Source organism: Podarcis liolepis (assembly GCF_965112155.1).
Source record: "Podarcis liolepis genome assembly, chromosome: 17".
Classification (NCBI taxonomy): Eukaryota; Metazoa; Chordata; class Lepidosauria; order Squamata; family Lacertidae; genus Podarcis; species Podarcis liolepis.
This window is the reverse complement of record NC_139571.1, coordinates 32,775,763-32,788,756: the sequence shown is the minus strand read 5'-3', so window position 1 is coordinate 32,788,756 and position 12,994 is coordinate 32,775,763. Positions and strand designations below refer to the sequence as shown.

The window sequence follows — 12,994 nt, the reverse complement described above, 5'->3', positions numbered from 1 at the left end:
ACAGAAGCTGATGGCTACAATTTTAAGGAAATCCTCTAAGCACAGAAGGACAGGACAAGTGAAAAGAAAAGAGGACATGCATGCTAACTAGGAATGGCTGTGGCCCAAGAAAGGCCATGTGTGCATCAAGTTCCCTTTTTTTCTGATAGAACATATCCCCTCCCATTTAGTAGTACTGTGAAGTCCTTGTAACATTTACATGAGTGGGAGGTGAGGGTCTTGGGTCAAAAAAGGGAGGAAAATATTCTTATGCATGTGCGGAGTGCTTTGTGGATGCATAAATGGATTGTCTCGATTACAGCATCTATCAAACACATTATATGGCTAGATGGATACAACAGGTATACAACTTCAAATGCAATGTTTTCAAAGTATTCTTTCATACTAGCATAGTCTGCTCTTTCACCTGCTATGTCAGATTTCCCCTCTTCAGTTTTATTGGAATATCAGGCAGTGTCATTAGAGTGTCATATTTAATGATACTTAATCTTTCCCTCTTCCTCAAAAGGAAAGAAATATGTTTATAGTTAAAACAGGCATAGGCTTTTGGTGTTTGTTTTTTTTTAATACTAAGTTTAGCGTTTGAGTACACTTGACCATGGTAGTATATAAAACTGAGCACATGATGCAACTTGGCACAAGTCATTAGCTTTCAGTTGCTTAGAAAAGTATTTAATTCTTTTGTATTTTGAATGGGTGTGATCCTGTGAACTATGTACATATGTGATGCCCTACTTAGTTCTGGAAGACAGCAAAAGCACAGCTGTATTCAGGGATAACTAGATGAGTTTGTTAGTCTCTTTTGCTTACATGAACTTATAATGCTCCCTTATTTATATAAATGAAAATGTGTGTGTACCAACACTAGCCTCTGTGGTTAGGTGCATCTGTAAAGCCTATGTACATTGTTTAGAAATATTGTAGCTGCAGATCAATCAAAATTACGTGTCAAAAGAGAGACAAGTCTCCTTCCTCCTTGAACACTCAACAAACCTTTCAAAACATTATCTGATAATGTTCTAGGACCACTTTATGGCTAAGCTTGCATGCACCTAACCATCTGAGCATACCATGTCATGTCCAAAGATGAATAACTACAAGCGGACATCCACCTGCCTTCAGAACTATCAATTTAAGATAGATCATCTTTTTGGGTAACATTAGCATTCAGATCTAAGGGACGTGGGTGGCGCTGTGGGTAAAACCTCAGTGCCTAGGACTTGCCGATCGTCAGGTCGGCGGTTTGAATCCCCGTGGCGGGGTGCGCTCCCATTACTCGGTCCCAGCGCCTGCCAACCTAGCAGTTCGAAAGCACCCCCGGGTGCAAGTAGATAAATAGGGACCGCTTACTAGCGGGAAGGTAAACGCCGTTTCCGTGTGCTGCGCTGGCTCGCCAGATGCAGCTTGTCACGCTGGCCACATGACCCGGAAGTGTCTGCGGACAGCGCTGGCCCCCGGTCTCTTAAGTGAGATGGGCGCACACCCCTAGAGTCAGACACGACTGGCCCGTACGGGCAGGGGTACCTTTACCTTTACCTTTACCTTTACCTAGCATTCAGATCAATTTGGAGTAATGTCCCAATACAAATTATCCTATTCTCAAACTATTGCACTGCCTTCTAGCTTCAACGTATCTAACTTGAACTGTTTATCTGTGGCTAACAAAGGTTTTATAAGCATTGTCAAGAATTTACAGCTTGTTTGTTGTTCTTTTGCAGAAACAGCAAGGGTTTAGAACGGCCTCATTTTTTTCTTGCACGCTATTGACCTCAAACCAACACTAAAATCAGGACTTACTTCCAAATGATGGATTTAGAACGGAGGCTTAAATCTGAGTTATTAACTTTTTTCAGATTGATAAAATCGCTGAATTTTTCTATTGTCTGATTAATCTTAATTGCGTATCTTTTTTAGTTTTAAAGGTTTTTACACTGTGATTTTCAACCTTCTGAAGATAAGTAGTTGCATTCCTTGTATAATGGTCCCTCCTTCCATACATACAATACTGTATCCTATCTAATAACCCACTCTATTTTCTTAATGGTTAATTCTCCATTGCACTTCTTAAAAACACAGAGTATATATAAACTGCTGTTCTAAATAAGCTTGCTTATTTCAGAACTTTATTTCCATAGATTTAATTACTTAGCAGCAGTATCTGTTGCCATCACCTGAAAATGATATCATGAAACGTAAGAAGAATAAAAAATACTATCTGAAAATATTTTCAGCTTACAACTTAAAAGCTGCTTAAGGCAAAAGAGTGACATCTCTCCCGCCTCTGTTTAATATAAAGAAGTATTTAGTAACATACTGTTTCCCCAAAACAAACAAGATTATAGGTGTATATTAGGTTCAGGATCAAATCTACTTGTCCCCATGGATTTGCTTACCGCCTAGTACAATGGCATATTGGCTTTTGCAATGTTGGCATTATTACATTAACACAGTTTGAGAAAACAACAGGGGAGGGCAGTATTTTACAACATTATCTTGCAAAGCTGCTCCTAAACAGAAAATTCCATTAAAAAGTGCTCCTTATCTAGAAGTGTTCCCCAAGGTCCTCTATAGTGACTGTCTATTGGCATAATATTTACATATTCTTACTGGCATTAATATAAACAGCTTGGTCCTACTGGCAGTCCGTCTTGAAACACCTCAAAATGCACTGAAGTCTACCAATTTAGGATTTGCATTAAACAGAGTGCAACAAAACCCACACACACACACACACACACACACACACACACACACCCCTATATATATATATATCCCCTTCATTATTTGACAAGAAACTGCCAGCTCAAAGTTGTTCAGTGATGAGTGTTGGAGACATGAACCTTCCTGGCCATGCTACTAAAGGTTAACACCAATACATAAGCAAGAAGTAGCGTTGCACTGCTTAGACCAGAGTGGTCCAAGTTTTCATATCAAGTGGGCTGCAAGAGTACTTTGACACGGAACCCACCAGCTGCACACTGCCTTGTAACGTGGGGAGGGGGCGAGTGAGGCCAACACTGGACACCCTCCCCCAACCCTTTCACCTCCTTCCCAAAGCAAGGTGCTAGGCTTGGGGAAGGAGTGCAAGGCTCCTTGCAGGGGCCTAGAGCGCTTCCGCCTCCTTCCCAAAGCTAGGAAAATGCTAACTAGGCTTTAAGGAGTCCACATGCCTCTTTCCCCAAGCCTAGTTCCTTGCTCACCTGACTTTGGGAAGGCAGCACAAGGAGGGAATTGTCAAATGTTGCCAAGGGCTGCCCCCTCCCAAAAAGGCCATGTGTTGGACCACCCTGCCTTAGACCCTCCTCTAGGTGTTTCTGTGTCCAAGTGACTGAAGTGAGTAGTAGCTCTCTCCTAAACAAGCTTCAATACAATCTGGAACCTAAGCCATTGGGATTCCAGATCACATGGCAGTCTGTAGACACCAAAGTATCTCACTCCAGATGTTCAGCCTATTACACATACACCAGTGGGAGAGGCTACTCAGTACAACCCAACTCTCTGTTTGTACGTTGGTGTTAACCATAAGTTGAATGTCTAAAAAGGGGCTTGGATTTGTGAGATCTATGAATTTCTAAATTAAAAGGCAGCTCCTTTTGCAGCTTTACTTTTTATCATTAAGTTTCCCCAGCCTTGTAAGTTATAAAGCTTTGGACCACAACAATTAAACAGTTTTTCATAGTGATACGGTTCCTATCAAACTTCCAGTATGATGGAGATTGACATCGTGTGACTTTTAAACTCCATTGCTCTGGAAGCCACCCCCCCCAACAGACTTTTTAGGGGACTGGAGGGTGAAGGAGGGGTCAGATGAACTTCCTTAACATATTTTGGAATCCACATCTGTGAATCTGAAAAAATTAAGAATAAACCCAATGAAAGGGCAAGTGCTGCTTTTGGCCTCAGGAAATACAATACACAAAATATAAAAATAGTATTTAGCATTTATATGCCACATTTCAAACGTTCAAAGTGCTTAACTTAAATCATTTCAGTCCTGCATGATAGGTCCGTATTATCTCCATACTGTAAATGCAGGGCTGAGGCTGAGCGAATATTGATTCTCCAAGGCTACCAGGAGTTTTAGGTGAGATTTCAAACAAGGACTTCCCCGCTCACATGCTTAACTACCCCATCAGCTCTCTCTATCAGACTAATGCTACAATCCTGGGAGGAGTCTCACTGAACTCAAGGGAGCATGCTGCAAAATTATGTTGGAGTTATGACTTTTCAAGGTTTAAAGTCACACAGAAGTAAATTCAGTCGAGGATCACTTTACTGATTTTGTATCTCACTGGAAATGATGAAATGCACTTTGGCTGCAATCCTAAAACACTTGTTTGAAGTAAAAGCATTGGAATTAATGGGACTAACTTTCAAGTAAATGTTTCAGCCAGTTTCCTCCCCAGCGTTATTGTCTACTATGGTGTCAGTTGACTTGCGAGATACTATATTCTCACAAAACCATGTATTTTCTTGAATAACAGACTGCTGAATCTCACCAGTGTTTTCAGTAGCACATTACAGGTGTTGTGGCAGCTAGAACTATTTCTGGAAGAGTCCCAGCAGTGTAGCATTTGCAGTGCTCTAGCCCAGTTTTTAATGCAAAATTTATATGCCACTAGCAAAGTATTTATGGATATAATGGGTATAAGAGAGGCAGTGTTGGTGGTTTTTGATGTATCAGTTCTTAAGAATGATCAGTCTCCTCTTGTTCCACATTTATCCAGTTATTAGAGTCCAAACTTTAACCAAAAACATGCACAGATATGGCAATGTCCACTTTGTGCCCTCAGCAACTGGAGTAACACACCACATGCATACAATCCACACCTTTCTGTAACTCTGTGCTAATTAAATTGGAGCTGCTACCTGTGGCTCTGCGTGTGTAATCAGAGACTCTTCCTACTTCATCCAGAGAAATATCGTATATAAAAACTGGAGAAAAGTCAAGAGTGGCATAGTAGAAGCTGTTGAATATGGAAGGCCTGAGTCAAAATCCTTAAAGATGGGATCATGCTAGGTCATACTCAGAGTAGACCAGCTGAAATCACTGGACCTAAAAGAGTCATGACCTAATCAAACGAAGTAACTGGACTTGTTAGTCTATTAATTTCAAAGGGTCTCCTCCGAGTATGATTTTGAGTAACCTGCACATTGAGTACCTGCACAGGTAAGCCTGGCCAAGTCACCATCTTCCTCATGGGGCTAAGGGAACAAAATGAGATCATCTCAAATACGCTGCCCTGAGCTTATAAAGAGAAGAGGCAGGTAGCAAATGTGATCAATTCATACTTTCATCACTTTGTGAATGTAGAAGGGAAGCTAGAGCACATTATGGGATGATGGCAATGCATCCAGGTGAGGTAACTGTACAGGTGTTATGCACCAGATACCTGAAAGATGCTGAAGGGTAAGAATACGTTCCCTGGCTCCTTGTCCCTGTGTGGCGCAATCCTTAGGATGCGTAATCAAAAGTTCTGCTGGGTGCAACGTGGCTTGCTCCCTAGCGAGTTACTTTAGGGCTGGTGGCTTACAAGGTACGCAGGAAGGCTAGGCTGTGGGGGTGGGGAGAAGAGAACCAGACTTGTTCAGACATGATCCCTCAACCCAAGAGGAAAAGGAGTCGTATCAAAGGGTAAATACACATCGCCCCTTATCACAGCCGACCCCTTCCTATGGGATCCGTGCGGCAGCTCCCTAGAGCTACTCGCCTGCGTTTGTCCTGCCAAGTAGCGAGGATAACCTCGCGCGCCTGGTTTCCTTCGCCACCTGGACGGGCACCTGACTTAGGCGCGCAGCTGCAGGCGGACTGTGACTTGAGGAACCGATTATCTCCACAAACCCAGCAATGTTGGTAGAAAGGGATAGGCCGAAGGAGAGCGTGGGGCGCTCACGGGGCGGGGGGGGGGAGCACTGGGTTCCCCCAAAAGTTAGGAGCAGAAGCTCTCTCGCCTCCTTTCCCCCCAGAGGGGCTTGTGGAGTTGGGAGGAGAAAGTTTTTTTTTGGGGGGGGACCGGGGGGAGAGATAGAAAGTTAACGTACGGCTGACCCCTCAGAGCCGCCCCCCCCGGACAGAGCAGTTACCCCTCGCCGCCGCCACCTGTGTGCTCAACCCCAGCCCAGGTACTTTCGCCTCTCCTCCTCTCGCCTCCCTGGAAGACGTACCTGGCCCGCTTTCCTCGCGCGCGGCGCCTCTCCGGCCGGCGCCCCCTCCTCTGCCCTTGCCTCTCCGCTTCTTCGCGGGACCCTCGAGCGGCGGCGAGGCGGAGGCGGCCCCGCGCTCCTTCCCCGCTGCCCGCCGGCGCGACTCGCTCATGTCCAGCGCTGCTGCCGCTGCGCCTTCGCAACCTTCGCTGGTCTCTGGCAACGGCGCGCGGACGGATCGAGCGATCCTCCAGTCGAGAGCGGCGGGGCAAAGGGGGAAGAAGTTTCCTCTCTCGGCTCTTCTCCGCTTGGGCTTCGGGGGTGGCTGAGCCCCCCGCGCTTTCCTCCGCTCCTCTTTGCGCACCCGCAGCTGCCTCGGCGGCTCTCACTCTGCTGCCCTGGCTCCCATCCCTCGGACTGCTGTGAGAGAGGAAACTCGGCGCAAGGAGTTCTTGCTTGGTTTCAAACTCTGCCCCCCCCCTCCGCGTTTTGGGTTTTTCTTTTTTGGAGGGGGAGCGAGGGAGTGAAAAGGAGGAAGGAAAAGTTGCGGGGGGAGGGGGGATTCCTTTCTGCCCGCCCCAGGCACCCACACGCACGCAAGCAAGCAGACAGGCAGGCAGGCAAGCACCGCTTGCCGGGGACAGGAGGAGCCTCGTCCAGCCCCTGGGGGCAAGGAGGGTGTGGGAATGTGGGCGGGCGGGCGGGCGGGGAGGGGCGGCAGCGGCGGGCCGCTCTTCCCGAGGCAGGCAGAGCCCGGCAGAGGTCGCCTCAGCTGCGCCTGGAAAGCGACGCCGGGCTGGGCTTGACGTGAAACGCGCTCCGGCTGGTGCCGAGGGAAACACCTTGTGGTTTCAGTTGCAGCTGGATAAGGCAGTTCTTAAACCAGTGATGGGGGGGGGGGCGCTGCTTCTTAGCCAGGGTCTCTTCTTCTCTTCCTATCCCCCACAAAAAAACACTCTGAAGTACACAAAAAAACTAGCACAACCTAACAGGACACGGGCCTAGTTCTCTCCCCTCCCATACTAGACCCGTGTATTGGCTGTCACGTCAGAATGCAGGGGTCTCAGTGACTAAATAATAATAAGTTATCATTTATACCCCACCCATCTGGGCGGCTTCCGACAAAACACTAAAATACAATAACCTATTAAAAATTAAAAGCTTCCCTAAACAGGGCTGCCTTTAGATGTCTTCTAAAAGTTTGATTTTTCTCTGGTGGGAGGGCGTTCCACAGGGAGGGCGCCACTACCGAGAAGCCCCTCTGCCTGGTTCCCTGTAACTTGGTTTCTCGCTGTGAGGGAACCACCAGAAGGCCCTCGGCGCTGGACCTCAGTGTCCGGGTAGAACGATGGAGGTGGAGCTGCTCCTTCAGGTATACTGGACCGAGGCCATTTATGGCTTTAAATGCTTCTCCATTTGAAATAAAATATTCCCATTGGGTAGTGCTAGAGAAATTGAATCAAAGGCAAAATCAATGAAGGCTGCCTATAAGACCCCACAAGTTTTCTTGACGTATTTGTCAGTAAGATGTGCTAAGACAAAACAGTGATCTATGGTAGATCTGCCTTGCCTAAATTCAGCTTGCTCCTCTGCCAAGATGGCCTCAGTGTCCATCCAACTAATTAATTTGATATAGAGATGTTTTGCATATAATTTGCTAGGTATAGGTAAAAGACTAATAGGTCTGTAACTCGCCGGGTCCGATGTGGGGCCCTATTTATAAATTGGGATGATTATCGCCTCAGCCCACCCTTCGGGAAATAGGCCTGTTGAATCAATGTGGGAGAATATTGTTGCCAATAGGGGGCCCCACCACCCAATGTTGGTCTTCAGAAGTTCTGTGGGAATATAATCTATGCCAGGGGCCTTGTTGTTCTTTAGCTGGTATTGCTAGAGAGATGGGTGTGAGGATGGCCACTGTCACTTAGCTTTCTTTGCCCTTCGTCCCCTCCCAATAAAATATTTGAGGGGGCTGCCCCTCCCCACAAGTTGATAGGCACTGCCATTCAAATGGTGTGCAAGCACAACATCATGTGATCGATTATGTAGGGTGGGACTTAACTGCCCTCCCTCCCAATAGTTTATTTAAGTTGGCACCCCTGCCCGGCACAAATGTTTCCCCAGGGGTAAGTGGGAAAGTGTTGGTATAATAGCGGATCTGGAAAGGGTTTGAACACTCTCTGCTTGCACAGTAGGGCTGTCCAGTTCTCTTCTCTGCCCTTGACCAAAATTTAAAGACAGAGAAGGGTTGTTTCATCTAGTCTGGTCTTTTATGGGAAGTCTTAAGAGGCTTAACTGGATCAGGCCAGAAGACCTGCACCTACTGTTGCCTTTTGGCTAAGGCAGCAATTCACATGATTTTATTTAGAACAAGCTTCAATCAGTAAACAGAATCAGAGTAACAATATTACACTTCCCAGTGTAAACTGGAGATTTTTGTGAGCTGTGAATCAGATAATGCTTTTGTTTCAAAGTTCACCTTCTTAACCCACAAGCTCCCTTGGTGGACTACTATATCGTGCAAGGTTCCCTATGTGAGGATTGCTATGTGAGGATAGCAATACTGAGCAACAGGGTTATTGTAGGGCACATTGTAGTACTTAGGAAAACTTATTCATATGCTTGTGTTGCTCTAAACACAGCATCATCTTCTCTCATCCTTTATCTTTCCCCAGCATGGAAATTTCCATGCATTTAGTAGAATTTCCTTTCCCCACCCGAACACACACTCTCTTTCATAAAATTGTGCCAATTTTGTGGGTGTTACAGGGGAGCAAGGGAGCTTTAGAACCTGTGGATCAACAGCCATGCTTAATAAAGTCTCCAGAAGGCACCGTTTTGTGACATCATGGATCCCAGCTGGGGTTTCTTTGGGCATACTGGGGTGGGGGCAGAAAAGTGTTGCCCCCCCCTGTAATTTCATCCTGGACCAAAATAGGGATACTTATGGTACTTCCTGTCTCTAGAATTTCAGCTTTAAAGTGCAATCCTATTAATGATGCATCTGGGTGTACACCTTTATTGATGACAGAATTGCTGCAACAAGTATAACTGTTTCATACGTTTTGATGTTCTCACAGTAACCTGCAGGTAACTACGCAACTGCAAGGTGTTTAATAAGTCCTTTCCACAGCTCGTGTTCCATTTCAAATTCCTAACCACTGAAAGCTAGCTTTACTCTATATTCCCTCACCCCTCCGACACATCAATTTCAGCACACATTACTGGGGATTGAGGAGGAGGGAACTGTCCCCTGCAGCAAAGTGATCTCTGTCTTTTTCTATTGTATTAGGGTGGTATATCGCTTGCTGTGTCTAACACAGGTTTCCTCAGCCTTGGCCCTCCAGATGTTTTGAGACTACAGTTCCCATCATCCCTGACCACTGGTCCTGCTAGCTAGGGATCATGGGAGTTGTCGGCCAAAAACATCTGGAGGGCTGAGGCTGAGGAAGCCTGGTCTAACATGAATAAAGCACAGGAGAAAAAAGTATTCTTTTGGGGAAAATACCATACTTTGAAAAGATTCTGAGCCTCATTCATAGAACCATCCTATTGATTAACATTATTTATAAAACCGTCCTATACAGAGCTGCTTCATGGATCAATCTATCCCAGTACAGTGGTACCTCGAGTTAAGAACTTAATTCATTCTGGAGGTCCATTCTTAACCTGAAACTGTTCTTAACCTGAAGCACCACTTTAGCTAATGGGGCCTCCCACTGCCCCACTGCACGATTTCTTTTCTCATCCTGAAGCAAAGTTCTTAACCCGAGGTACTATTTCTGGGTTAGTGGAGTCTGTAACCTGAAGCATATGTAACCCGAGGTACCACTGTAATTTAATTTAATGTATTTATTAAATTTGCATAGCTGCCCATTATTACTATTCTCTAGCTGGCTTTAAAAAGCCCACAACCATACTATTTACAACTACAAAATAAAACACTTAAAAACAACTACAATCAATGAAAAATATTAGCACAAAACTTTGGGTGAGATAGAATAAAAGTAGTAGTACCAAGTACTACCTAAGGCTATGCTGCATGGAAACTAGATGTGAGTCAGGATATTTCTGATCAGGAAATTAGGATTTGTTTGTTATAAAAGCTGATCGGCTGGTTGTGTTCTGGTGTGTGTGAACAGGCTTGAGGCTGCAGTGCTGGGGGTGGGTTAATATTTTCTTCCCATGCTGTTTTCCTGATTAGCCCCCATCACCTAAAGCCCCACAGGCTAGAAGAAACTATATAGGATCTACACAGGTAGATCCTGATCATGCATCCCACAAATTGGGTCGGATCCAGAGCTCTGTATAAGAAAGACATTTGTTTAGTTCACATGTAAATATTTGCAGGGCCGCACTCCAAGGTCTCAAAAAAGCAAGTTCTCCCATGTTAGCACGAGCTGTTTCTGTTAGGTGCAACAGATTTAATCTTGCTACACATCTTATGAACCAGGCTATATGTTGGTAGTTGAAAGAGATTCTGTACCCCACTTGTTTGTATTGTGTTAGTGTATTATCCGATTGAAGTACAGTTTTGTGAACATTAGCAATTATAGAAGAATCATGTGGAAAGCGAGCAATACCATTCTTAGGTGGACATGCAAAGTATCTACTCATCTGGTGCCACAATCACAGGTTTAATAGTATTTCAGTGTTTATTTACTTATTTACTCAATTTATTAGCCACCATGCATTCATTAAGATCCCAGGACAGCAGTTAATAAAATTAATACAATAAATACAATAACCACATAACCAGTACTAAAAATTAAAATGCAAGTTCATAAAACAAACGCAACAATGCACAAGACTCATGAGTAGCATCAAGGATTTGAGCAGAGATCTGTCTCAAGGCTTCATTGAAAACTATCTAATGAGGAAGCCAATCACACCTCCTTTCATAACCAGGGTGCCACCATCAAGAAGGCCCTGCAATACATTATAAACACACAAACACATGCACACTGCTCTTCATTCATCAACAGGACCACTAGCAGGACTCTCTCAGCATATCACCAGGCTTGATGTGGCAAGGAGAGTCACTCCAAGTATTTGGACTCCAAGTCATTTGATTTGGGTCCGAGAGCATATTGGCAGCCAGTAGCTGAAAAGACTACAACCATGGCAGTTTACATACTTTTAGCAGTGATCTGACATCACTGCTGTCTCTTTTCAAGTTTTGTTTCATCTCCTAGTTGGGTAAATAAACAGTGAAAAGAAAGCCGCAGCACCCTTTAGAAAGGGAAGGTAGTGGACTCGTTTCTAAGAGAATAAAATCTTGATATCAGTACAAGTTCTTCGACACCTTAATCTGATTAACTTCAAGTGATTTCAGAAAAGAAGTGACCAGTATTGCATGGATATTGTATGTTCCTTGTTGTCATAAGAACAGTAATGATGTCAGCATCTTCAGATTTCTCAGAAAATTCCTGAACTAGGAGTGATGCATGCTTTAACATGGAACTTCATTTGCATTTACAATCAAGTGTTGTTTTTTTAATCAAGATGTGTAAGAAGGTAGACTGACTTTATCTTTTAGTACTTGGACTCATGTTTCTTGTACTTTTCACACATAGGACACGTAGAGTGTGTGTGTCTTAAGATTAATAGATGAACTGGATTCTAGTTCATGGAAGTTTATGCCATACAAATTTGTTGATCTTTAAGGTGACATAGGGCTCAGTTGTTTTTCTTGTAGCAGACTAACCCAGTTACCTATCTAGAAAGAAATATACTGTATTTTTCCGTGTATAAGACGCCCCCATGTATAATACGATCCCTTTTTTAAAAAAATCCAAAATTAAGAAATTAAGTTGTTTAGCTTTTTTGGGGTGGAGGAGGTCACTTCTGCCAATCGCTCACCCACCCGCCACTGCCAATCGCTTGCCACAGCCACTGCAGATCGCACACCTTGCCGCAGCCGCCAATTGTCTGTCCGCCTTGCCACATCCACCAATTGCCTGCCCAACTGCTACAGTCACAGCCAATCACCAGTAGGTCTTGCTGCAGCCACCAACAGCTCACCCGCCTACTTGCTGCAGCCGCCAATCGCTTGCCCACCTTGCCACATCCACCAATTGCCTGCCCAACTGCTACAGTCACAGCCAATCACCAGTAGGTCTTGCTGCAGCCACCAATCACCCGCCCCATCGCCGCTGCCAATCTCCTGCTTGCTGCCGCCATTAATTGCATGTCCCCCCTCTGCATTCACTATCCATGTATAAGATGACACCCAATTTTTGCCTTTTTTAAAAGCAAAAAGCATCGTCTTACACATGGAAAAATACGATATATGTATACTCTTTTAACTAGCCCACAAAGCAATAGCCAGACATCTGCTTTGCCAGATACATAGATTAGTTATGCATCACTGTATCCTGCTCTCTCTTCTACCCAGTTATTTAGAATTCGAAGATAAGACTGTGCTTTCTGGGTAATGATGATGCTTCTGGGATTTCCGTGTACCGTGTCATTGCATCAGGGTATCCTGGTTCATCCTTACTGTCTCACACACGTCCCTATTTATCTACTTGCACCCGGGGGTGCTTTCGAACTGCTAGGTTGGCAGGAGCTGGGACCGAACGATGGGAGCACACCCCGCCGCGGGGATTCGAACCGCCGACCATGCGATCAGCAAGTCCTAGGCGCTGAGGTTTTACCCACAGCGCCACCCGCGTCCCATATAACGTGCCTTATGTTGGACTAAATATACATAGTAGATAGGTAGCCGTGTTGGTCTGCCATAGTCAAAATAAAAAATTCCTTCCAGTAGCACCTTAAAGACCAACTAAGTTAGTTCTTGGTATGAGCTTTCGTGTGCATGCACACTTCTTCAGATACACAGTGTATC

The 12,994-nt window shown here is 44.9% G+C and overlaps 1 protein-coding gene across 16 annotated transcripts in view; it reads right to left on the bottom strand.

Annotated features, from left to right (window-relative positions):
- NRG1 (neuregulin 1) overlaps positions 1–12,994 on the bottom strand; it is a 493,798-nt gene that overhangs the window by 166,341 nt on the left and 314,463 nt on the right. For 4 of the 16 annotated variants that reach the window (XM_083481445.1, XM_083481460.1, XM_083481443.1 and 1 more), the window contains exon 1: positions 6,166–6,751. The exons of the other annotated variants lie outside the window; for them this stretch is intronic. In XM_083481445.1, the coding sequence (XP_083337571.1) occupies positions 6,166–6,316 (151 nt within the window). In that variant the 5' untranslated portion in view covers positions 6,317–6,751. Of the gene's footprint in view, positions 1–6,165; positions 6,752–12,994 lie in introns of those variants that run through there. 16 annotated transcript variants of the gene reach the window in all.